General features: G+C 36.2%; 1 protein-coding gene across 2 annotated transcripts in view; it reads left to right on the top strand.

Annotated features, from left to right (window-relative positions):
* The window catches only part of LOC131156233 (SAL1 phosphatase), a 39473-nt gene extending 16153 nt beyond the window's left edge, over positions 1–23320 (top strand). Inside the window, exons 3-8 of one of the 2 annotated variants that reach the window (XM_058109765.1) lie at positions 13058–13131; positions 13267–13472; positions 21529–21739; positions 21821–21919; positions 21986–22139; positions 22881–23320. In XM_058109765.1, the coding sequence (XP_057965748.1) occupies positions 13058–13131; positions 13267–13472; positions 21529–21739; positions 21821–21919; positions 21986–22139; positions 22881–23044 (908 nt within the window). In that variant the 3' untranslated portion in view covers positions 23045–23320. Of the gene's footprint in view, positions 1–13057; positions 13132–13266; positions 13473–21528; positions 21740–21820; positions 22140–22880 lie in introns of both variants that reach the window. The other variant, XM_058109759.1, reaches the window with a different exon arrangement.
* The last annotated feature ends 3249 nt before the right edge of the window (positions 23321–26569 follow it).

Below are 26569 nucleotides of genomic sequence, written 5' to 3'. Positions count from 1 at the left end.
CCACAGCAACTAAAGACTCACTCTTTTAAAACATCTTAACCATTTAGTTCTTTTCTAAACACCAATTTGTCAAATAAGGACCTGGGAAACAACACTTTAGGAGCAAATTTGGGGAACATTGCAACTTCTGAAGGTAATCAGTCTAATTTTGTGTCTTCCCTTATTAACTCTGATTTATTGAAGTGCCATAAGGAGTTAGAGATTGAGGGAACCAAAATGTTGTTGGCCTATTGGGGGATGAGAGAGAAAATTAGGAGGCCCAAGAACTTCTTGATGATTTGGGTTATACCTTGACAGCTCACTTTGGGGGTTTGGTTAGGCTTAAGGAGGGAATAGGGGAGAGGAAAAAAGCTAAATGTTAAGTAGAGAATTAGTTAGATTAGTGACCTTAGCAAACTATGAGAAAGGGGGTAGGTGCTCGGGGGTTGATAGTGTTACCAAATGAAGACATTATCTTGGATTGTAGCGGTCTTGGGGGGCTAGATTAGAGAAGGGTTGTTAAAAACTTGGTGAACTAATTTGACCTAGATATTATGTTTTTACAAGAGTCTAAATTAGGTGAGATTGACCCTTATAAGGTTTTTAAGACTATTTGAAATCATAGATTTAAGGATTCAGTGTCTTTACCCTCCTTAGGGGCTTCAGGGGGTCAAATTGTGACTTGAGATACTAGAGTTGCATCTTGTAAGGATTATGTATTTGACTGCTACTCCTTGTATGTGTTCCTTGAGATTAAGGTGGTCAAGGAGGTGGTTTACATCTGTTTATAGCCCTACAATATGCTCCTTGAGGAGTCGTTTTTGAAGAGTTGGCTATCTTGTTTGGATTTTGCGATCCTTGTTGGGTGGAAGGGGGTAATTTCAAAGTTATTAGAAACTCCAGGGAGAAGTTTGGGGGATCGAGGGTGATTGCTAGTATGAGATCTTTTGAATCTTTCATCGGGGACAGTGGTATGAAGGATGTCCCTTTTGAATAATGGTAGCTTTATTTGGATGGCTAGTGGGAATAGACAAGCATTGACCCATATTGATAGATTCCTGTTTACTATCGAAGATTTGTTCCCAAATATTGTTTAAAAGGTGCTGGTTAGGCCTACCTCTGATTATTGCTCAATCTATTTAGACTCTAATCTTTTTGTGGAATGGATAGCTTTTAGGTTTGAGAATATGTGGCTTTCGCATTCTTCATTTCATGATAACATTGGAGCTTGGTGGAAGGAGTGCTTTGTTTAGGGTTGGGAGGGTTTTAAGCTGATGAGAAAATTGACATTTGTCAAATGTAAGCTTAAGATTTGGAGTAAAGAAGTGTTTGGGGATATTAAGGAGAGGAAAAATAATATTTTAAAGGACATAATTATTTGGGTGGATTGGAGGAGTGTGGTCTTGTGGGGGAGAAAGATAGATAGAAAAGGGTTTACATTAATAATGATCGTGAAATGATTTTGTTGAGGAAAGAGAGGAGTTGGCTGCAGAAGTTGAGGGTTGGGTGGGTTAGAAAGGGGGACTGCAATTCTAGGCTTTTCCATTGGATGGCCAATGCGAGGCGAAGGAAAAGTCTTATTGAGGAGTTAGAGGTAGAGTCAGAGAGGTTGGTAAGCGATAATAAACAAACGGCAGATGAGATTACTGATTTTTTTAAAGCATTGTATTTTGACAAATGCACGAATATGTTAATGGTGGATGGGTTAGATTGGACACCAATAGGGAAAGCAGGAGCTAAGTGGTTAGAGAGGCCTTTTGGCATGGAGGACGTTAGGAGGGCGGTGTTTGATTTGAATAAGATAAAGCACCAGGTTCTGATGGCTTCACAATGGCTTTCGTTCTAGATAGCCGGGATGTGATGAAAGAGGACATTATAATAATTTTTTTTAAGGAGTTTCATTTGGGGTGGGGGGGGGGGGGGGGTTTAGTGTGTAAGAGTATCAACTCTACTTTCATTGCTTTTGTCCTAAAAAAGGATAGGTCTAGGAGAGTGAAGGATTTTAGGCCCATTAGTTTTGTTACTGGTGTTTATGAGGTGCTTTCTAAGTTTATTTTGAGGAGGTTGAGAGAGGTGTTGGGAGAAATGGTGTTGTTGGCCAATTTGCTTTTGTGAAATACAATCAAATCTTAGATGTGGTTTTGGTAGCAAATGAGGTGGTGGAGGATGCAAGAAGGAGAGGCAAGAAGGGTGTGGTATTTAAATTGGATTTTGAAAAAGCCTATGACATGGTCAATTGGGGTTTTCTAGAGAAAGTTCTATAAAAAAGGCTTTTGGAAATCATTGATGCTAGTGGATAAGTGGGTGTCTCAACTCCACTAATATGTTGATCATTGTTAATGGGCAGCTTAGGGATTGTTTTAGTGTTTTGTGCAGGTTAAAGCAAGGAGACCTGTTATCCCCTTTTTTGTATACTCTAGGTTGATGCTCTTAGTTGGATGATTTCTTGAGCTCAGGACCTTGAAGTTATTGGCGGTTTGTCTATTGGAGTGGAGGGAGTGGAGGTGTCTCAACTTTAATTTGCTGATGATACTATCTTTTTCCTTGAGAATAATGCTGTGAAATCTATAGACACCCCAATTTTGATCGGGCCTTTCTTTTCCTCTCAATAAGGGGACCTTTCGTAACAACATAGTTATTTGCATAAGGAGAGGTGGTAGGCTTGCCAAGGCTTGGGTCCTTAACTACCAAAGGTAAAATTTATAAACCTAACTACTCCCAAGTTCAATAGAACAGTGAGTAAGTTAGGTATTGATCCTCGGAGACTAGTGTGCAATTGTTAACCACTTTTAGCCTAGTTTACTGCACTTTGTGTAAAAGGAAAAAGGAGAGATATTTCAAGTGTTTTTCTAACATCTACTGAAAGCAGGTAAATTTTATGTTATCACTACTTCTACAAAGCATATCTTAGATCATGAATCAAGCCTAGACTGTCGTGCGTACTAACTATGTCCAATCAGCTATTCGTCCTAGGCTAACGGCTAAGTGAACCATTCGATTACATAGAGTAGCAAAGGTGCACCAATCGTTCGGAGCACGATCGGGAACCAGGGTATACTCTATCACAATGATCATGAGATCACCCCATACATGAATTGTAGCCTAGTCCGTATAAGTGAATAAATCGCTAGCTAGGCTATCCTTTACCCTAGGGTTTCAACACAATCAAAGATGTAAACTTGCATTGAAAGTAAAGTGCCGGTATTGAAAATTGCATGTATTTAAATGAGAGCAGTAAAGAAAGCATGTAAAGGAAAGCATGTAAAATCGGCTTCAATTGCAACTCAAAGGGCTGTCACTAACGATCAAGAATACAATCAAGAACCATGTATTCTAAACGGAAGCCCAAGGAACATGAAGGTTGTCATAGGCCTTTGGCAATTCCATGCACGAACTAGTACAGGAATTGAAAGGAAAAACCGTAAATCCTAATCTAATTGGCCCTCAATGGCTTTCTATGCCCGCCACTAACTTAAGAGTGGCCAAATAGGAACCCTAAGAACATAGACGAAGCTATCTTTTATACCCAATAGGGTTTACAAGGTTTAAAATTCAAAATAGGAAAGTTCTGCAAAAATTTCACGAAGCAGTTTGCATCTGTCGACCAGGTTGCACCCTTCTTCTCCCTTGGTCGCGCCCTGGTCGAGGCTTGCGGGAAATCAGGAATTCAAATTCAGGTCCTCTTGACCTAGTCGCACCCTTGGGTTTTGCTGGTCAAGCTGATGGTCGAGACTTGCAAGATCTCAGTCTTTAGGAAAGTTCAGGATCTCGACTTGGTCTCCCTAGTCGAGTTGTTGGTCAAGACTCTCAGTATCTCTGGCTCAGTTAGCTTCAATATCTCGACCTAGTCGCCCCTAAGGGTCACTTGGTCGATCAGTTGGTCGAACCTTGCAGCATTTATTTCTCAGTCTAAACCTCGGAGTCTGTTGCTTGTGACCTGGTCGCCCCTGTGTTAGTTGGTCGCCCACATGGTCGAACAGAGTCTTCTTTCCTTTGATTAATTGAGGCTATAGGGTTTGGTTAAGCATCTGATTTGAGCTTTGTGCACTCCAATTACTCCCTTGGCTTCTCGTATACCTTAACTCCTTGGTTTTAACCTGTTTTTTCTTGAAAAATGAACAAAACCTTGCGTAACTCCGAACTATGATAATAACGGTTAATTACAAGATAAATGAAGACAAAACAAAGGTATAAGAGGGCCTAAAATAGTGCATTTTAGAAACACATCACAACCCCCAACTTATACTTTGCTAATCATCGAGCAAAGCAGAAACTAAGAAAACTAGAAAATCTTATATGGCTCCTGTTTCGTGGGAAACACAATTGCATTTACTGTATGCAACAAGGCTTTAAACCCTTAGGTGATCCTAGTGGACGAGTTGTAGTCTCGTGAGGGTTTCTAGGGTGATACCCACAAACACCAATCTCAGTGAACATCAATAAGATCACATGCAACACAATCATGTCATTTTACATATAGGAATATAACCTAATTACAAGCAGATTTTTCATGCATAACTCTGTTATACAACAACTCTAAAGCAAATCACTCATGCAAGTGCCAACATTGTATAGCCATCAAGAAAAGCACATCTCATAGAGAATCAACCAGCAATTGCAATTTAGAGTTGATATCATCATATAAATTCAAGTATGAACAGGCAAAATCACAACGCATGTGTAAGGTGAATGATTCATCAAACTCAGGTCACCTTTGGACACCTACAGATGGTCGTCTTGACTCAGCCTCATTGGACACTCAGGTCACCTTTGGACACCTACAGATGGTTGTCTTGACTCAGCCTCATTGGTATACTCTCAAAAACACTCAAAAAGGTAGGCTCATTGTCATATGTGAGGAAAAATGTCATGATCAATCATCTCACATATTTCGAAGAACTAACGCTAAAAATGGAGTGAACTAGTCTCATAAGAATGGGATCTAGCCTATTAATGAAGTGTCGGGTCCTTCATTCTAGCGCCTTCTCACCTAGTCGCTACATCCAACCAAGACTACCTTAGATTGACTTATCCATAGACTAGGCGTGAATACAACATATGCATTTGATAGTTGAAGAAGCTTCATATGTGCAGGAACATGTGTGTTGTGTCCCTAGCTTGACCCTTTCGTATTTGGAGTAGGTAAACTATGTATATTTCATTTCTTTTTCTTTTGCTCATTCTTTTTACATTTTTCTTCATGGTTAGCTAGGACAATCATTACAACCTTTTGTCGTCTTCATGCAAAAAGGAGTTCCATGAAATATGCCTTTCTCTTGGGGTGACTTAATTTTCATATCTTGAGTAGGCTAAACGGCCTAGGTTTATATCTCCCCACTCGACATCACCTCTAGGCTAGCAAATGCAAAAATAGAGACTAGCATGCAAAGAATGTCCAGGGAAGGAAAGTTGATTTCCGTGAACTCAGAGTTTGACGTCAAAAACTCTAAAAAAAAAAAAACGAAAGGCTTAACAAGACCTCACAAGGTGTCATAGTCGCCATGTTTGTTCTCTTAGTGCTCTCAAGAGACCCTAAGTGCTATGAATCATGTGAAAGTGCATTCTAGCCTTGTGAACTACCATTTAAATACAAGACTTTGAACAACAATATTAAAACAAATGAATCATTAGTCAACCCTCATAGAGTGACAAAACAATACATTGACTATATTATGTGAAACTATGTACAATTAACTCACTACTTCGTTAGTGAACATAACAAGGTCATGTAAATGATAAGCCTATGAATGTAACATGTATGTGATAGTAAAGGGCATAACAGTGTTATCGTGGCATAAAACAGATAATGTCACTGAAAAATTTTGAAAATCAGGTCATTTTTGTGCTCAAACATGTGCCATGTAGTGCTTCCCTAATCCCCTACCCCCAACTTAAAACTTCTGTGTCCCTATTGAAGTGTGGAAAGAAAGAACCTGGCAAGAAAGAGATGGACACACTGCACGGTGCTATAATATCAACTAGCGTACCTTCGTAAGTAACACCCACATAAAATCCATAATTAGCGAGAAAAACACAATGATACACTGAAGCACAAAAGCCAAATAGAAGCAAAAGCACCATGTATTTTCATTAATATCATAGGTAGTACAATGGAAGATGTAAACATCATAAGAACAGGTACAACCAACAAAAGCATGGTGAGATACAAGAAAAGAAAATAAAATAAAATTAAACGAAATTGTGCACGAGCATAGTACATATGTAGATAGCGCAAAAGGATCCTAAGTGTCCTGCCCTAAGCAGAGTTAGAATCGAAATAAGAATCCAAGACAGAGTAAGATGAGAGTTCTGCTGCTCTAGTGGCGTTGTGGGCCCGTGCCATTGCCTCTAATATGCAGCGTGGGTTAGGAGAAAGAGGGGAGGGTGGTCTGCGCGGCCTAAGGATTCAGAGTGGCACCGACTAGGGAAAATGGCCTCCAGAAGCCCTGGGGTAACATTTGGGGGCTGCTCAGTAGTGGGTGGCGTAGCAGAACACGCTGGGGTCAACTGCACATCCTCAAGGGTCACCCTTGGTTCCCTTGTCTCTTTCGAAATCCGGTCGTGCTCGCTCTGGGTCGCCCGACCCCTGGAAGAAGACTCTCCTCTTGGCGAGTTCAAAATCCTCTGCTACTTAGTGGCGCTTCGTGGTGAGTGACTGTGCTCTGAGGTAGCTTGAAGCTCCGTTCATGGAGGCATTGGCGAGGAAAGATGAAATGGAGATGGATAGGGAGAAAATGAAGAGAAATGGTTGAAACTCTAATGCTCTGGGATGTAGGGTTGTGCACGGTGGGGCTCACCGTAGCTAGGGAAAGTTGCCGTAGGGCGTTGGAGAAGAGTGAGGGGAGCTTGGGTGACTAGGTCGGAGAAGGGTGCGACAAAGGAGGTGCGAAGGAATCAAGAGAAAGTGGTTTCGAGCTTTGCGGGAAGAGGGTTTTAAGCATGACTTTCAACAGCTTCAACTAGGTCGCACCAGCTGAGTGCTAGTCGCGCCAGGTTGCACCCTAACTGATTCAAGAAAATTTGACCTGCAAACTAGTCTTCTTGCAAAAGCATTTCTGTAAACATGTGTTCCATGTTGAAGCATTTAGCAATATCCAAAAAATTGCACATATTGGTTCATAGATAGGCACTAGATGATTTGCAATTGAATTATATAGTTATTAACAATAAAGCAACATATATATGTGTATGCATAAATAGAAAGGCTTGTGCATACGTAAGTTAGAGCAGCCCAATGTAGAAACAAGACTAGAGCATGTTTGTTGACGTTTCCTCTTAAGTTGTCTTGCTAGCCAATTTTTAATACTTGCTAGTCTCAACCTAGTGTGGCTTTGTACTCTTGTGCAATGCGCTCGTGATGTCCTAAACATGAGCTTTATTTTGTTAGCTATACTTTAATACTTCTTTGGACCCATCGTGGTTCACCCCTTCCTTGGACCCCGCATACCTAGGAGGTTTTTTTGAAATTTATTTTATTTTATTTTATACTTTAATACTTCTGACACACTATTGAAGTAATATGCTTTGTTGCATATGCTAAGTATTATGTTTGAGAGTAGCATTTTTTTTTTTTTTTTGGGTACTTTGGGTATGCAATCTAGCTAGAAAAGATGTTGGCAGTTCCAAACTCTCTGCATTACCTCTCCATTAATTCTTCTATTTCTAGTTTTGGAGTATTTTTTGGCATATTATTTACCCTCAAAAGAATGTTTCTTGTTCATTTCCTTTGTTTTGTTGATATTTTTTATGCTCTTCCAAATCAATCATTTACCCCACATTTCCAATTTTTTTTTATGCTGGATCCTAAATCCATACATTTAATGAATTTTTTGGATGTGCCGTATGAATCCTTATCGAATATTTGCTGGGGCGTCCTCTACAAGTGACGCGTCGCACTTGTACCACCTGGGTGTAGCGAAAAGTGGACGACGGTGGGCTAGGTCGTCGCCTCGAAGCGACGTGCTGTGTCGGCGCCCGGATATGGTGTCAAATATATGAGGGTTCCTGCATTATTCTGGACGTGGGCATGTAAAGAAGTTAGTTCAGGACTAGGATTAGATTAGCAACTTGGAATATAGGGACACTTACAGGTAAAAACATGAAATTGTGGACAATGATTATAAGAAAAAAATAATATAATTTGCCTTCAAAAAACTAAGTGTGTGGGGGAGAAAGCTAGAGAAATTGATAAATCAAGATTTAAACTTTGGTACACTGGGAAAAAAAAACATAAGAATGGAGTAGGAATTATTGTAGACAAAAACTTAAAAGATAGCTTTGTTGATGTAAACATAGTAGGGGATAGAATTCTAAATATCAAGATGGTATTAGGTCAAGGGATAATAAATATCATTAGTGCTTATGCTCCTTAAGTAGGATTAGCAAAAAATCTTGAGAGACAATTTTGGGAAGATATGGATAGTATTATACAAGGCATACCAAGGATTGAGAAAATATTCATAGGAGATCTAAATGGACACATGGGAAGGGATAATAAAGGTTGTGAGAGGATACTAAAGGATATGGATATAGAGACAAAAATGAGCCTGGGGAGATGATCTTAGATTTCGCTATGTCACAGGATTTTTTTATAATGAATACTTGCTTTAAGAAGAGAGGAACACTTAAGAACCTTTAAAAGTAGACAAAATAGAAGTCAAATAGAATTTTTTTTTTCTTTTTCTTTTTAAATTAGGTGGCTAGATTGTTTATCATGCAAGGATTGTAAAGTTATTCAAGGTGAAAGCCTAACCACACAACATAGAGTCTTAGTGTTAGATATATGTATTAAAAAATGAAAGAAAAATGATAAAATAAACTAGTGTAAGAGAACTAAGTGGTGGAACCTAAAGGGAAAAAATATAATAAAATTTAAAGATAAAATAATCAAAGATGGGGATTGGACTATAGAGGATGTGACAGATGCAAATACTCTTTGGATTATATTAGCTAGCTCTATTAAAAAGATAGAAAAAGAAATTTTAGGTGAATCAAAAGGAAGATTCTCGAATAGCAAAGAAAGTTTGTGGGAGGATAAAGATATCCAAAAAGAAGACAGAGAATTTGGTATAAAATGTGGTAAAAATGTAGAAGTATGGATAACTTTGAAATGTATAAAAAGGCGAGAAAAGATGCAAAAAAGGCCATTAGTGGAGCTAAACACAGATCATTTAATAGTTTGTATGATAGATTAGATACAAAAGAAGAGAAAAAAGATATATTTAAAATTACCGAAGTTAGAGAAAGGAAGAGTAAGGACTTGGGAAATGTAAAATGTATAAAAAGTGAGGATGATATTGCCTCATTAAGGATGAAGACATAAAAGAAAGATGGTGAATTTACTTTGGTAAGTTTAATGAAAACCAAATAGAAGGCTTAAAATTAGAATTGACAAACGAGGAAAAGACTAAAAGTATGAGATTTATTCGCAAAATTAGAGTCAACGATGTTAAATTTGCACTAAAAAAAATGAAAAATGGAAAAGTTATAGGACTAGATAACATCCCAATTGAAGTTTGGAAATGCTTAGGTGATAACGGAGTTATATGGTTAACTAATTTATTTAATACAATTATAAAAATTAAGAAAATGCCAGATGAATGGAGGAAAACACTTTAATGCCTATATACAAAAATAAAAGAGAGATTCAAAATCGTAATAACTATTGTGGAATTAAACTTATGAGTCATATGATGAAACTGTGGGAAAAGGTAGTTGAACAAAGATTTAGGTTAGAAACAAAGGTATCTAAAAATTAATTTGTTTTTATGCGTAGGAGATCTACCATAGAAGCTATATATATTTTAGGAAGATTAATGGAAAAGTTTAGGGAAAAGAAGAGGGACTTGCATATGATAAGGTACCTATGGAAGTTCTATGGTGGGTTTTAGAAAAAAAGGATGTAAGTAGTAGGTATACTGATGTCATTGAGGATATGTACGATGGAGTAATGACTAGTGTAAGGACTATAGATGGAGAAACTAGAGAATTTCCAATCACCATGTGTACATCAAGGATTTGCTTTGAGCCCATATCTTTTTGCTTTAGTGATGGACCAACTGACTAAGAGCATTCAAAATGAGGTTCCATGATATTTTATTGATTAATGAAACTAAGGGCAGGGTAGAGGCTGAGTTGGAATTATGGAGAGAAGTTTTGGAACCTAGAAGCTTTAGGATGAGTAGAAATAAGACAAAATATATGAAATGTAATTTCAGTAATGATAGGAGGAATATTGGAGACAAAATTAAACTTTATGATGAAAAAATAAATAGCACTTGTATATTTTGATACCTTGGATTTATTATGCAAATTGAAGGAGAATTTGAAGATGATGTAATGCATAGAGTTAAAGCAGGTTGGCTAAAATGGAGAAGTGTTTCAAGTATGCTCTGTAATTGTAGAATACCCGTAAAATTAAAAAGGAAGTTTTATAGGATGATTATAAGACCCGCTATGTTATAGGATCAAAATGTTGGGCGACGAAGAAACAAAATATCCAAAAAGTAAAAGTTGCCCAGATGAGAATGCTTAGATGGATGAGTGGTATAACACTGAAAGATAAATTAAGGAATGAACATATTCACGGTAAGTTAGGTGTAGCTCTTATAGAATATAAGATAAGGGAAGAGTGATTCAGATGGTTTGGACACTTGCAACGTAAGCCATATAGTGCGCTAGTGAGGAAGAGTGAGTTAGTTACTGTCGGGGGTAGTATAAGGGGTAGGGGTGGACTTAAAATAACTTGGAATGAGATAGTAAGTAAGAATTTAATAGCCTTGAATTTTTCAAAAGAAATGGTTCATGATTTCATAAATTGGCGGAAAATGATTTATGTAGCTGACCCTACCTAGTGGGACTTAGTACTTAATTTTGTTGTTGTTGCTGCATATTTAAATAATTTATATGGTTTAGATGTTCTTTAAGATAAATTGATAATATGCTATTATAATTGAGTTTATAAATTAAATTTTGTATACTCAGTTATTTATAAGAATTTAAATTTTCTTTGCAACTGTAAAACACATGCATGGGCATGGATGTGAGACACTGCTACAAAGCAACACATACAAGAATATAATGTATATTCAAATACTGGGCATGACATGATAAGGATATGCTAATTAAAATTGTGTTATATTATATTTAAATACATTACAAATGATTAATATTAAATTCTAATGTTTATATGTCCCCATGTAAGAAATCTAATAATTACAAATCTATCTTCTTTATTCTTTTTAATTTAGTAAAAATTCTCAATATATGACTTTTTCATTTATAATATCGATAATTTTTCATTTTTCTAAATGAAAGTCTCAAAGTGGGTTGTGCTTACTTTTGTAATTATCACATTTCATGAATAAAATACAATAATCATATTATAAATACATCATTATATTTCTAAAAATATTAAAAACTAAGCTTTGGAGGGGTTTCCAGTGAATGCTCTGAGAAGTTTTGAAGAAATGTCAAGAAATGACAAACATTCATGTTACGATAGTATCCAAAGAGTCTCAGTACTATGGATATGGGAAAGGGCATAGCCATAATACCTTTTAGAAAATTTTATGTTCTTATTTTTTATAAGCTTGCAATATAGTTATATATTGCGAGTGTGTTTATATTTTAAACAAATTGATAATACTTTGTCATAATTGTATTTATTTTGGTATGATAGTCATAATATATTTACTAATAGATTATATTGTTCTACAAATTAAAATTTTGAGAGGGAAGAGTTTAGTATTGATAAATATATCATAGAAGAGAATTCTTATAGATGTGGAAATGGCTGAGTAAATTTAGTACTACTTGTTATGTAAGAAATAAGAATATGTGTAAATATCTATGCTATATATTGGAATTTTTTTTCCTTAAAAATATGTAAATAAAATATTTTGAAAGATATGTGTAGCCATAATAGGCATATGTAGAGTGTTTTAAAAATCTTAAAAGTATTCTTAAAGAATGTTTATTTAACAAAACATTTCATGTTTGTACTTTAATAAATAATTTTAATTTATTGAATTTTTATAAACTGTGGACAATTAACGGTTGATATTTTGTATGAGTAAGATAAAATTCAATTTTGAATAAAGGGCATCCCCTGGCCACAAGGCTCCCTGCTTTGCGAGGGTAGGGGGGAGGGTCATCACAGTGTAGACAGCCTTGCCCCTGCTTTTATGCAGAGAGGCTGTTTCCTTGGAGTGACCAACTAGTTACAAAGCAGCAACCTTACTGCTAATCCAAACCTGCCCTCCAATTTTACATATAATATTTATATTTTTATATAGAAACAATATTAACTATTTTATTTTTTTTATATAGAAACAATATTAACTATTTGTATTGCATATGTGTAAGTTATGCATTTGATTTATAGAATATTGATATATTGTTTAATTTGTATACTGACATGGTTTAACATGGTATAATGGGACCTTTGAGTAGACTTTAATAATTTTGATAGACAATTATGTATTAGTAGCTAAACATTTATGTAATCAGTATTGATTATATAACATATTTATAGCTGGCTACTATTTTTTTGGTTAATGGTTAATCAGTGAGTTTATTCTAATTCTAAATCAAATTGACTTTTGTTATCGAATAAGTACTTCTAAAACTATGATTTTATTCTTAAGATTTATCTTTCAAAAGTCAAGTTTATAATTTATATGAAAGTCAGTATAATTTTATCCAAATTTGGCTGAAATTAATCATTTTTATGAATGCTTTGGCTTACTTCTAATAGATAAGGGCATTTTTTTTTTCCTGCAAAATGATTTCCTCTGTACATACTTATATAGTATAAGTAAGCAAAACCTGGATTTTGCAAACTAGTTTTGTCTACTCATTTTCTGAGACATAAAACTTGTGGTAGTCTTAAAATGCTCTCTTTTTATTTTTATTTTTATTTTGGCGAGTGTGCTTGAGTTTTAGGAAGTTAATGATTCTGTTCCATTCATAATGTGTGGTCTTAGCTGTTGTTGAACTCCTTTAATCCCACAGGGACAATAATAATTGAACTGCAAATTGATAGTTGACATTTTCCTATTGCTTATATCATTCTTAGGTTCCCAGGCAGTTGTCAGTTTTGTGCTGGAGAAGGAACTTACTTCTGCACCACTCTCATTAGTGGCTGAGGAGGTAACCATGTTAACTTTCTGAATTTTTTTTTTTCCTGCATATCAGTTGGTAATTAGTTGTACTGGCTTCCATATATATAGAAAATATTTTTCTTTGTTAAATTGTTGAAGCTTTCATTGTTTTGAATATCTATAGGATTCTGGAGATCTTCGTAAAGATGGTGCCAATGAAATGTTGGGGCGCATTACAAAAATTGTGAATGATACTCTGGCCAGTGATGGAACATATGGTGTTTCTCCTTTATCTGCTGAAGGCGTGCTTGCTGCTATCGACCGTGGTAAATCTGAAGGTGGTTCTCATGGCCAACACTGGGTTTTGGATCCTATAGATGGTACTAAAGGGTAAGCGTGGTATAGTTGCATGAGTACTTGTATTTAAATTTTATACTGTTGCTTACCTTGAGTGTTGCTCTCTAAGAAGTTGGTGCTTAAAATGTCTTGATTGCATGAATCTGTTTTACTTGCTGTGTCATCTCATATACATTCAGCTATATACATAATATTTTCAATTTTTAGTTAATCATTAAGGTCAGGTTTCGGTCATGAAAACATCCTCACTAGATGAGTAGAGAGGCTGGGGTGCTTATTTTTGTTATATTAATAGTGGTTTAGAGACATGAACATTAAAATTTTATTATTAAGATCATGGAAAATTTTGTTTATATTTCAGTTTCTAAAATGAACTTGATGGATAGGGTGCTTATAAATTTGATGATTCCGTCTTCGTAAGCATGTGTTTCTGTGTTCTGTTTGATCTATTTTATTGGACACAGAAAATTTGTCATTGGATTTTAGATGCACCAAGACATGAAATGATAAATATAATTCCACGTGGAAGATTGAAATAATTAAAAATAAAAACTTGAAATATGATTTACAGTACTGTACATAGAATAAATGGTTTTTTGTTGATCAAATGTATGCTGCTGTTATTGTGGTGCTATTATTATATTGGTCCATGAACTATGGTAGCCAGATATTGGTTGTACATTTAAAATTGAACTTAGTAAAGCCTTAATCCCCACAACTAGAGTCCCTAGGTCCTTTTCTTTTTTTATTTGCTTTTTTTGCTAAAAGAGAGTATGCCCTTTCTGTAGCCCAGATTCTTTTTCAATTGAGCCCTCCATCCTTTAGCATCATCAACTGGATCAACTGGATCAACTGGAGTGAAATCACCTGTGTTTTTGTGCCAGTTGCAGAAATTTAAATTAGCTGTTGAATATTTGATTTTAGGATATATTAATTTTTTTTATTAATTCATGATCTGAAGCCATGACCATCAAATTCAGTTTTGATTGGCTTTGCAATAACAAAGTAGACTTGATTAATGACAACATTTGAAAGATTTGACTTTTTTTCAGACAATTCTAACCATGATATTGTCATGCCTGGGGGAGAAAATTGTGGACTTGACTGGGGTCTAACTGTTAAAAGGGTTATGGAGAACACAATATGAGGATATCTTTGTAGCTCGTGCTGGAAAAGTTAAAACCTGCAAACTGCATGAAGGTTGAATGGACCTTTCTTTGATAGTGTTGACTGGCATGACACATGAAGCTGAATCAGTTTTATTTATTGCTATTCTTTAGGAGCTGAATCGGAGCTGAATCAGTTTTATTTGTTGCTATTTTTAGGATTATAACCATTTCTTCATGCTAATTTTTAGGAACTTAGCTGTTATGCTTAACATATAGCAGATTTTTCTGTAATTCGGTTTTCATTATGCTGTATAAATAGATAGTTTGTTGCTCAATAAAATTCAGTCTTCTGCAGTCTCTAATTCAGCTTCTCTAATTATCTTTAGTCTTTGGTTTTTAAAATATCCAACAGATTGGTATCAGAACCATAATCTTGAGTGACTGCAATTGCACCTCCAGTGTTTGATGGAACAAATTATCAGATGTAGGCTGTTAGAATGGAAGCCTATCTTGATGCTAATGATCTATGGGAAGCTGCTGAACAAGTATATGAAGTTCCACCCCTACCAAACAATCCAACTCTTGCACATATCAAAAATCAAAAGGAGATGAAGCAAAGAAAATCAGAAGCAATAGCAACTTTGTTTGCAGTAGTCTCATCCACCATTTTTACCAGAATAATGACACTAAAAACAGCCAAGGAAATTTGGGATTTTTTGAAGCAAGAATATGAAGGAAATGAAAGGGTCGAAGGGATGCAAGTGCTGAATTTGATCCGAGAATTTGAGATGCAAAAGATGAAGGAATAAAAAACAATCAAGGAATATTCTGACAGACTACTTGGCATTGTCAACAAAGTAAGACTCCTTGGTACTGATTTTTTGATTCTAGAATTGTTCAAAAGGTCCTAGTCACAATTCTTGAAAAGTTTAAGGCTGTAATTTCATCTTTGGAAAACTCAAAAGATCTGTCAAGCATTACCTTAGCAGAATTGTTGAACGCACTGCAGGCACAAGAACAAATGAGACTTATGAGGCAAGAAGGATTTGTGGAGGGTGTTTTTCAAGCCAAATCACAGAACAACAATGGTGGCCAAAAAAAAAAAGAAAAAACACAGAACAAAAACAAGTAGCTTGGAGGCTATGCAAGCAACAACAAAAATAGCCAAAGCAGCAACACCCAAGTCTTTCCACCTTGTTCCTACTGCAATCATCCACAGAATAAGTGTTGGTGGAGGCCAGATGCAAGATGTCACAAGTGTGGTTAGTTAAGGCACATGGAAAGGATATGCAAGACTCAACAGCAACAAGGAGAAGCCAAGGCTACTGAAGACCAACCTCAAGAGGAGCAGTTGTTTGTGGTATCATGCTTTGCCACCAACAACTCCACAGAAAGCTGGCTTATAGATAGCGGTTGTACAAACCACATGACTTATAATCGAGAGCTCTTCAGAGAGCTTGACAAGACTGCTATTTCTAAAGTCAGAATTGGAAATGGAGCACATATTGCAATAAAAGGCAAAGGAACACTAGCGATTGAAGGCCACACAGGTCTAAAATTAATTTATGATGTTTTATATGCTCCTGAAATTGATCAAAACCTTTTGAGTGTTACTCAGTTGTTGGAGAAAGGTTATAAGGTGCTGTTTGAAGGCAAAAATTGTGTGATTAAAGGTACAAAAGGCATAGAGGTGTTCAAAGTTCAAATGAAAGACAAAAACTTTGCCTTGGATATGATGAAAGAGGATCAAGTTGTTGTACACAAAGTAGATAGCAATACAGTGCTTTGGCACAAGAGATTGGGGCATTTTCATCATGCTGCTCTACTTTTCATGAAGAAGAACAATCTGGTGAAAGACTTGCCTGAATTAGAGAAGCCTCCTAAATGTGCTGCCTATCAGTATAGGAAGCAAACTAGACTTCCTTTTCAATAAAACAAGGCTTGGAGGGCTACACAAAGGCTGCGATTAATACACATAGATGTGGGCATCAAACATTAGTTGACATCACCTTACACTACTGAACATAATGGTGTTGTGGAGAGGAAAAACCGGAGAATTATGGAGATGACAAGGTGCTTGCTTCATGACAAAGGGCTGCCAAAGAAATTTTGAGCTAAGGCTATAAATACAATAGTTTTTCTGCTAAACAGATTGCCAACAAAAGCTTTGCTGAAAAAGACTCCATTTGAAGCATGGTATGGCTATAAACTGAAGTTGCTTAATTTGAAGACATTTGGTTGCCTATATTTCTCTTACATTCCCTGAGTTAAGAGAGACAAATTGGACAAAAAAGCAGAATTTGGGATTTTGGCTATAGCTCAATTTCAAAGGCCTAAAGGATCTACATACCACAAAGCAACAAAGTAATTGTCAGCAGGGATGTTCAATTCCTTGGGTTAGATAACTGGAGTTGGGAGAATGATAGAAAGCTTGAGGTTTAGGAGGAGAATGATGTTATGGATGATGAACCTGTTAAAGGAACTAGATCACTCCCTAACATTTATCACATGTGTAATGTTGTTGTAATGGAGCCTGCAAAGTATGAAGAAGTTGCAATTGATCAGAAGTGGATAGCTGCAATGAAGGAGGAGCTAAAGATGATTGAAAAGAACTAGACATGGGAGTTGGTAGACAGACCTAAACACAAAAAAAAACTATAGGAGTCAAGTGGGTTTACAAGACCAAGCTCAATCATGATGGTTCTGTAAACAAGTACAAGGAACTTGTTGTTTAGGGATATGCCTGGATGTTTGGGGTACATTTTTTTGAAACTTTTGCCACAGTTGCCAAGTTGGATACCATAAGGATGTTGCTGGCTCGTGCTGCACAAAAAGGCTGGGTTATACACCAAATGGATGTTAAGTCAGCCTTTTTGAATGGATACTTGGAGGAAGAAATCTTTGTGGAGCAACCTGAAGGGTTTGTTTTTCAAGGACATGAGGAGAAGGTATATTGATTGAAAAAAGCCTTGTATGGTTTAAAACAAGCACCAAGGTCCTAGTATAGCATAATTGATGCACACTTAGTAAACTTAGGCTTTGAAAAAAGTCGAGTGAATCTACTTTATATATCAAGAAGACTGATGATGAAATACTTGTGGTATTTTTGTATGTTGATGATCTACTTGTTACGAGAAGTAGCAAGGAGTTGATTGACAAGTTTAAAGAAGAAATGAAAGATGTCTTTGAAATGACAGACCTTGGGAGGATGATATTCTTCCTTGGTATGCAGGTACGACAAAAGCAAAATGAAATATTTCTATGTCAGCATAAATATGCAAAGGAAGTCCTCAAAAAAATCAACATGAAAGAGTGCAAGCCAATTGCAACTCCAATGAATCAAAATGAGAAGTTTTCCAGAAAAGATGGAGCTGAAAAGGTGGATGAAAGGCTGTATAGGAACCTAATAGACTACCTAATGTATTTAACTAGGGGGGGAGCATAATTTGGGGAAACCCGAATTAACCGAATTAATCAACCAATTTTGGTCGGTCGGTTCAGTTCGGTTCGGTTAAGAAACATGTTTGGTTGGGTTTGGTTTGGTTTGGTTTCAGATTTACCAAATTTTGGGTATTTGGTTATCAGTTCGGTTATGATGAATTTTAATTCGATTAACCGAATTACCTGAATTAATAATTAATTTAAACTTAAATATAAATTAGTAATATATATATATATATATATATATATTATATGTTAAAGGAGTTGGCAGAATTGGGGAAAGGCGTGCGGATCTGTGGTCTACCCCCTTGGGGAGTTTGTACCTAGGTGGCTGGGCATGTCGAAAAACCTCTCTGGCGATGAAGACGACGTTCGGCCATTTCCAAGTCCCAAATTCAAAATCCCAACTTCCCCAATTCGATCCCCAAATGTCAAATCCCATTTCTCTTCTGGTTCTCAGTTTCTTAGGGTTAGAAACTTAGAAAATTCAAGTTTCAACTTCAGATTCTGGCGTCAAAACTCACTACTCAGGTGTGATTCATGAAGTGATGCATGTGATTCTTGTTCTAGTTGTGTTCGAGTAATCATGTTCGTTACAGAGAGCAAGGCCGAGGGTTTTGTGGAATCGTGTTCATCAGAGAGAGCAGCTAAGCAGTGAGTAGGTGATTCGTGTTCGTGCAATTGCGTTCGTGAATCACCTGATCTTCGCAGCTTCGGCTGAGCGGCAGAGCCCCTCTTCCCAATTCCTGTCTCGATCTGCTCACCCTCTTCCCTGAGTTCCCTCTTTGCAGCTACACCTAAGCCCCTCTTCCCAATTCCCATCCCGATTTGCTCACCCTCATCCCTGGAATTGGTAAACAATTTACAATTATATTCTGTTTTTAATAATTAATTTCAAATTATTTTGGTTAAATTTGGTTAGCCGAATTAACCGAGAAGGTAATTCGGTCAGGTGTGGTTCGGTGATCCCCCTGCATTCGGTTGGTTCGGTTAACGAAAATCATTAACCGAAAATTTCGGTTAATTAACCGAATTTGGCCGAACTGACCATATGCTCACCCCTATATTTAACTGCAACCAGGCCAGATATCATGCATGCAATGAGTTTGCTATCAAGGTATCTGCACTGTGCTGGTGAAATTCATTTTCAAGCAGAAAAAATAATTCTTAGATATGTTAAGGGCACAATTGATTATGGAATAAGATTCAGTCAAGTTAAAAATTTCAATCTCCATGGTTATTATGATTGTGAGTGGGCTGGATGTGATGATGATATGAGAAGCACCTCAGGTTACTGTTTTAGCATTGGTTTTGGAATTTTTTCATGGTCTTCTAAGAAGCAAGAAGCCATAACTCAATCCACAGCAGAAGCAGAATATGTAGCTGCTGCTGCTGCTGCTGCTGCTGTGAATCAAGCCCTTTGGCTCAGGAAACTTATGACAGATTTGCATATGGAACAACAAGAAAGCACACAAATATTTGTGGACAACCAAGCTGCAATTTCAATTGCTAATAATCCAGTGTTCCATGGCAAAACGAAACACTTCAAAATAAGATTTTATCTTCTAAGAGAGGTACAAATGGAAGGAGAAGTGCAGCTGATCTACTGCAAAACAGAAAATCAAAGTGCTTATATCCTAACAAAGGCACTTCCGAAGATTAGATATGAATTCTTGAGGCAGAAGCTATGCAGCTCCAGAGTCAAGGAGGAGTGTTGACTAGCATGACTCATGAAGCTGAATCAGTTTTATTTGTTGCTTTTTTTTAGGAGTTGAATAAGTTTTATTTGTTGCCATTCTTTAGGAGCTGAATAAGTTTTATTTGTTGCTATTCTTTAGGATTATAACCATTTCTTCATGCTAATTTTTAGGCACTTAGCTGTTATGCTCAACATGTAGCAGATTTTTCTGCAATTCGGTTTTCATTATGCTGTATAAATAGATAGTTTGTTGCTCAATAAAATTCAGTCTTCTGCAGTCTCTAAATCAGCTTCTCTCATTATTTTTAGTCTTTGGTTTTTAAAATATCCAATAGATAGCTACAGTTAAATTCGATTGAATGAATCTACTTTTTTAATTTGCTTCTATATTCAGACAAATTATCTTGTACCTAGAGTTAATCAACAAAAATTAGGTTTCGGATATTTGATTTTGGCACTAAACATCCATAACTGAATTGATAAATTACTAGAATGACAGTTGCAATAGATTTTGCCATCACTAGTTGGAATTAATTTTTTCTGTGCTTGAAAGATTACATGAGATAAATCAACCATGAAATTATGATGTTTTGGAAGAAAAATGTTGTCGACACTGGACATGATTGGACTATTGGAGTCCAACTAGGGAGGAGGTATGGTATAGAGAGCAAGAATTAATAGTACTTTTATGGCTTGCATTGAAATAATTATTATCTGCGGGCCATCTGTAGTAAGATGTCTTGGTGAATGGTCCTTTTTCTTTAATACTAACATCTAAACCAAATCGAATCATTTCTCTTGGATACTTTGGCTTTGTGTGCAATAAAAAAAAAAAAAAAATACTATCCATAGATAGTTGTTAAAATTTAAAAAATTTGATTTAAATGAAAACATAAAATTTTTGGAAACCTTCTAGAATTTGAATTGTAATTTTGCTACTTCTAGCCTGTTAGAGGTTGAGATGAATTGGCTGGGGCTTTTGGCATGTAGCAACTTTCAGCATTCTTGCATGGAGGGATGCAAGCCCGCATTCTCCACTTTGTGAGGCTGGGTCAAGGGAATTGCCTTTAAATTATTTTTTTGTGATGCTTAATTGCATGATTTTGAGGCTTGAGCTGCTGTTTTTTTTAATCAACGCTGTGCCATGGCAGTAGGATTGGAATTTTATATTTTCAAAGGAAAATGCAACACTCAATGCAAAAGGTTCCCCTGCCGTGTCATATGCAGACCAACCTCCACACTTGGAGAGCCTCCTATGACCCTTTGGTTCTAGTGTAACACCTGACCATAATAGGATTGGAATGAATCAATGAAAATATAAGCTGCAAATACTAATTTTATGACATTTTAATATGTTATTTAGTTAATTTGCAAGAAAGCAACCTATTACTGCTGCAATCCCACCTTATCTTGCAATTCTTGGAACCTAAACTCTCTAAAAGAGTAGTGGACTGCCTGACACTGATCCTGTCTCCTGCAAAAGATATTAACCAATTCTTTGTTACATAGTGTCAAATGGCAGTTTGTTCTGAGTTCATAATCAGTATTCATCTAGTAAGTTCTGTAGTCATGTATCTTATTCCCTTTTGAATTGTGTAATCTTTTGGATTTGGGAAATTAATTTTACCATGAATGGGGGTAAGCTAGACCTTTTCTTCTATGATTGATTATAGCTTGCTGAAATGAAAAATGTTAGAATTTTCTTGTATTCTTATTTCTTTGTTTTTTAATTTTTTTTCCATATTTTTATTTATTATTACTAAGTGTGCTTTATATTGGTATTACATGCTTAAGAGCCCACCTTGATGAAATAACTTATGCTTGGGAGATTGCACTGTAGCTTTCTAAGAGGCGATCAATATGCGGTTGCTTTAGGACTACTAGATGAAGGAAAAGTAGTGTTGGGTGTCTTGGCTTGTCCAAATCTTCCTTTAGCATCCATTGGAAGCCATGATTCACATTCTTTGGACAACCAAGTTGGTTGTCTTTTCTATGCGGAAGTTGGTGCAGGGACTTTTCTGCAGTCAATAGATGGTTCTTCACCCATAAAGGTGGATTCTAATATGCAGTTATTTTAATAGATAATTCATTTAACTTGGCAGTGAATACAATGATTTTAATTGCTTTTTCAGGTGCATGTGAGCACTATTGAAAATCCTGAAGAGGCGTCATTCTTTGAATCGTTTGAGGCAGCACACTCAATGCATGACTTGTCTAGCTCCATAGCAAAGGTATTTCATCTCTCTCTCTCTCTAAATTTCTATAGTTGCAAGCTCCTAATTTCAGTTTCCGTGCAGAAACTTGGCGTCAAAGTTCCTCCTGTTAGAATCGATAGTCAAGCAAAATATGGAGCTTTGTCCAGAGGAGATGGTGCCATTTATCTGCGCTTGCCTCGTGAAGGTTACCGTGAGAAAATATGGGATCATGCAGCTGGCTGTATTGTAGTGACAGGTAAGAAAGGAAAAGAAAATCTTGATTTGTCTTTTTTGTTGTTCATTAGCCAGGTTCTGTTCCTTGATTGCAACGGCCATTTTCTTGAAATATAATGAGTTGTAACTTGTAAGCTAGTTGCCTTGGATGGTTTTAGATTCTCAATGCTACCTGTATTTTTTACCGTCGATAATGGTTAAACATATAGCCTTTTGTTTATTTATTTATTTTTTTAATTTCAAGTGATTTAATCATAGGAAGAGTGTATGAGTGCAAGAGAAACTGCTGCAAGCATTCCTCTTCAGAAATATTACACTCTTCAATGATTTTCTTCAGAATTATTTGTACATTTGGCTGATGTACAAAAGGTAAAGTGGGTAAGGAAGCTTTCCAAGATAATTAGTATTCAAGAATTTCTTTTCCGTCCCAAAATAAAATATATTTTACCTTTTTATGTTAAGAGAATCATTTTTTGTGGTGTTGGTGCAATGCCCTAAGCTCTGTTAGGTGTGGGCTTTGAATCAATTTTTTGTGGTGCAATGTCCTAATTTACACGAATCCAAATTTATGGTTTGAAGTTTGAACTCAAGCTTGCAAACTGTTATTCAAAGTAGTACGTCGGGATTCATCCTCCCCCGTAAAGAAAAGTTAAAAAAGACTGAAAGAGAGGTGAGATCAGATTGTTGGCATTCAGCAAACCACAGTTTATTTTTATTTCCATTAGCCCTTTTTATGACAAATTTCATTATTGGATTTGTGCAGAGGCAGGAGGGGTGGTGAGGGATGCTGCAGGGAACTCCTTGGATTTTTCCAAGGGAAGGTACCTTGATGTAGACACGGGAATTGTTGTCACTAATCAGAAGTTGATGCCGCCACTTTTGAAGGCAGTTCGAGAATCTCTTGATGAAAAGGTTTCATCACTGTGATCCATCTGCACATCCATTTTTTTTTTTTAAAGAAAACATATTATAATTATTAGGCATGCGTGGAGGAAAATTTAGCTCGAACTGAATTATTAGTTGAGAACCATTTGAAAAAATAAGAATGTGGTTAGTTTAAAATGTGATGTAATTGTGCAGCCTCACCTATTAATTTCTCGATTGATAAATTTACCTATCCCATTTGTGGTAAAACTCTGGTTATGCTCATATTTTGAAGAGCATTGTAACAAATATATATATTATAATACAAAAATTGCGTAATACAGCAGAGCATGGTAATAAAATTTTAGTAATTGTGAGGAAGATATTTAAATTATTAATTATATAAAAAAAAAATCAAGTGAACTGTTTTTTGTTTTTTTTAAACATAATCATGTGTACTTATTTTTGGATATGCTGGGTTTTCTGGACTTGTGCGCTAGACTAATCCCACGCTTACATCCTCAGCCAGTACATAAGAGGTAAATCGTGGATGTGCTCTGCAGCCGGCAGGGTTTGAATCCTAGATTTTACCTTTGTCCAATGCCGTCTGATGATGCTCCTTTTCACTTGAGCTTTTGTTCGGGACATAATCATGTGTACTTGATGGTACTTTAAGAAGGGTATTTTTATTTTTATCTTCTTTCCTCTAAGCCTGAACACCATTATTGAATATAATCATTTTGTGCCTCGACATATTTCCAAATATTTTGATTTAAAGTTTTCTTAATCTCAATAATAGTTGGGCAACTATATTTTTTTAATAAAAAACAGCAAAAGAACCATGACATTGAAAATAAACACAGCACTGGGGGGAGGCTTTGAATTATCAAGATTAAAAATTGTACGAGGCAAGAGATATGATGTCTCTTATTACGTAGTTTAAACCTAGAGTGAATTTCGAATGAATAAAAAAAATAAAAATGCATTGCGAAGTATGTAAAAAGTCACCCCATACTCCAAAGGGGACCCTTAAGGAAATTTAATTACAATTTCTAATTATTAATATCCGCCCTAACTCTTAACTCGAGCACTGGAGAACATCCTTTCCCCCTAGCAGCGTTAGTGGGTCTCTCCAAACTCATTTTTCTCCCTTGATTGCAAGCAATTGCCAGCGGTCTACGATGATGAACATCAGAGATTGATCTTTGGTGATCAAGGTGGGGAATGTCAGCTTCCCAAAGAAACCATGTCGATCTCTGTAATTGAGCTGAATTGAAAAATAATAGAGTAACAGGGGTCCAATTGAGGCAAACCAATGGAGTAGATGGATTTGAAATGTGCCCATCTGTTTTTTCCCAAAGAAATTTTGTCAAACTCAATTTTGTGCTGGGATAAGAAAGATTCTCACGATTCAAATGGATTTCTTAAATCTCTAATGGGGTATGTATGATGCCTGCACCACAGCTATGCACATCATTGCCAAAGAGGTATATACACGAAGTTCTATACGAAGAATAATTCAAACAGATTGTTGAGCTGCAATTTGTAGCCTCTTTGTACTTCAATAAGCAAGAAGACAAGCTCATTGGTCCAATCACAAAGCCAAAATCTGGCTGTGCATGTCTACTATGGACTGTTTTAGGATTCTTTCAAGCGACAGTGTTGGAATGGAATGGGTTTGAATATCTTTCCTCTCCCATTATTATACTTAAGCATAATTACCACGCCTTCTAACATCAAAGGTGCACACATACCGAGGTAAAGACTTTTTTGTAGCTAAGAAAATAGTACCTTATAGCCGTGTGCTAACTATTTTCAAAAGTTTTCAAAAAAGAACAATAAATTTGCTTGTGCTTTGAATATTTTATAGTAAAAAATCAAGTGTCGAGCATGTGGCATTGTCCACGTATAGTGCTTTCTAAGTGACATTAATATTCATGATTCCTACCTTAATTTTGTTTAGGTGGTGGAGACCATATTTAATAGATAAATATTTAATTGCATGCCTGGTCCATTTGACAATGATAGAAACCTTTTGAAATAAAATAAATTATAGGGTTCACATAAATTACAATGACAATAACACGAAGCCTTAAGTCCCATTAGATGGGATTGACTACGTGAATTCTTTTATTCCAATTCACCTTATCTGAAGCTTTACTTATTACTCATATGTGTACAATTATGTATGTGCATGTGTGTGTGTGATGAATAAACACAAATAACAATTTAAAATTATTATTATCACATATGAAGACGGGAGTAGGCGATTAATTAAATGGTGATTGCACAAGTGAGCATAATTTATGCGACATGGTTTGAGCATGCATTAAAATTTTATGCACAAAAAAATGCTTTGCTACATAACCCCTAATAATATTGTAATTCATCTTAGAATGTATGTATTTGAGTCTTATTACATTCCTATCTCCCATGTAGTTACATCAATTAATTTGTTGATGGATACAAACTTGATAGATGATAGGCCAATGGGTCGATAGGACTAACACCCTTATATGAAGAGGCAAGGCCAAATGGTCATAAAAATTACATACTGAAAAATAGTAAATTCAAACAAGAAGTTGTTGATAAGTACGCATTGTTGAAACAACATCTTAATGATATTATGAGAATGCATTTTTCTCTTTTAGCAACCCATGTGCTGAATAGGAGGCCTAGCCCAAATGGGACACATTATGGGGTTGAGAAGACAAAGCCTTAAGGGGCCACTTTATAAGCCACGACGTACAAAATTACAAAAGGCCAAATAGAGGTGGAGTTTGCCATCGAGTTACTTCTAAGGACAACGTCTATTTCTAAGGCTTCATACAGAATGATTCCAGCTATGAACTAAAGGAGTTAAAGGAGCAGCTGAAGGAACTTCTTAACAAAGGGTTTATCAGACCGAGCGTACCACCCTAGGGAGCACCGGTGTTGTTTGTAAAGAAGAATGATGGATTGATGAGGGTGTGCATCGACTACAGAGAGATTAATAAAGTGACAGTAAAGAATAAATATCCATTACCCAAAATTGACGATCTATTTGACTAGTTACATGGCACACAAGTCTTTTTCAAGATCGATTTGTGATCCGAGTATCATCAGGTGAGAGTTAAATTAGAAGATGTACCAAAGACGACCTTCCATACTAGGTATGACTACAAATTTCTGGTTATGCCTTTCGGATTGACCAATGCTTCTGCGTCATTCATGCACCTAATGAACAAGGTGTTCCACAAGTACTTAAATCAGCTCGTGGTTGTATTCATTGATGACATTCTGGTTTATTCGAGGAGTCCTAAGGAGCATGCAACTCATTTGAGGTTGGTACTTCAGGTACTTAGAGGGAAAAGGTTGTTTCATAAGTTCAAGAAATGCGAATTCTGGTTAGAGCAAGTGACATTTCTAGGACATGTAGTGTCCAGAGAAGGTGTTTCAATGGACCTGAGCAAGGTAGAAGCGGTAGTTGATTGGGCGAGACCGAAGAATGTGCACGAGGTTAGAAGTTTCTTGAGTTTGGAAGGTTATTACTGCCGGTTCGTAGCGGGCTTTTCTAAATTATCAGTTTTGCTAATATGACTCATGAGG

The sequence above is a fragment of the Malania oleifera genome, chromosome 1, assembly GCF_029873635.1.
Source record: "Malania oleifera isolate guangnan ecotype guangnan chromosome 1, ASM2987363v1, whole genome shotgun sequence".
NCBI lineage: Eukaryota > Viridiplantae > Streptophyta > Magnoliopsida > Santalales > Ximeniaceae > Malania > Malania oleifera.
This window is presented reverse-complemented; position numbering and strand designations above follow the sequence as displayed.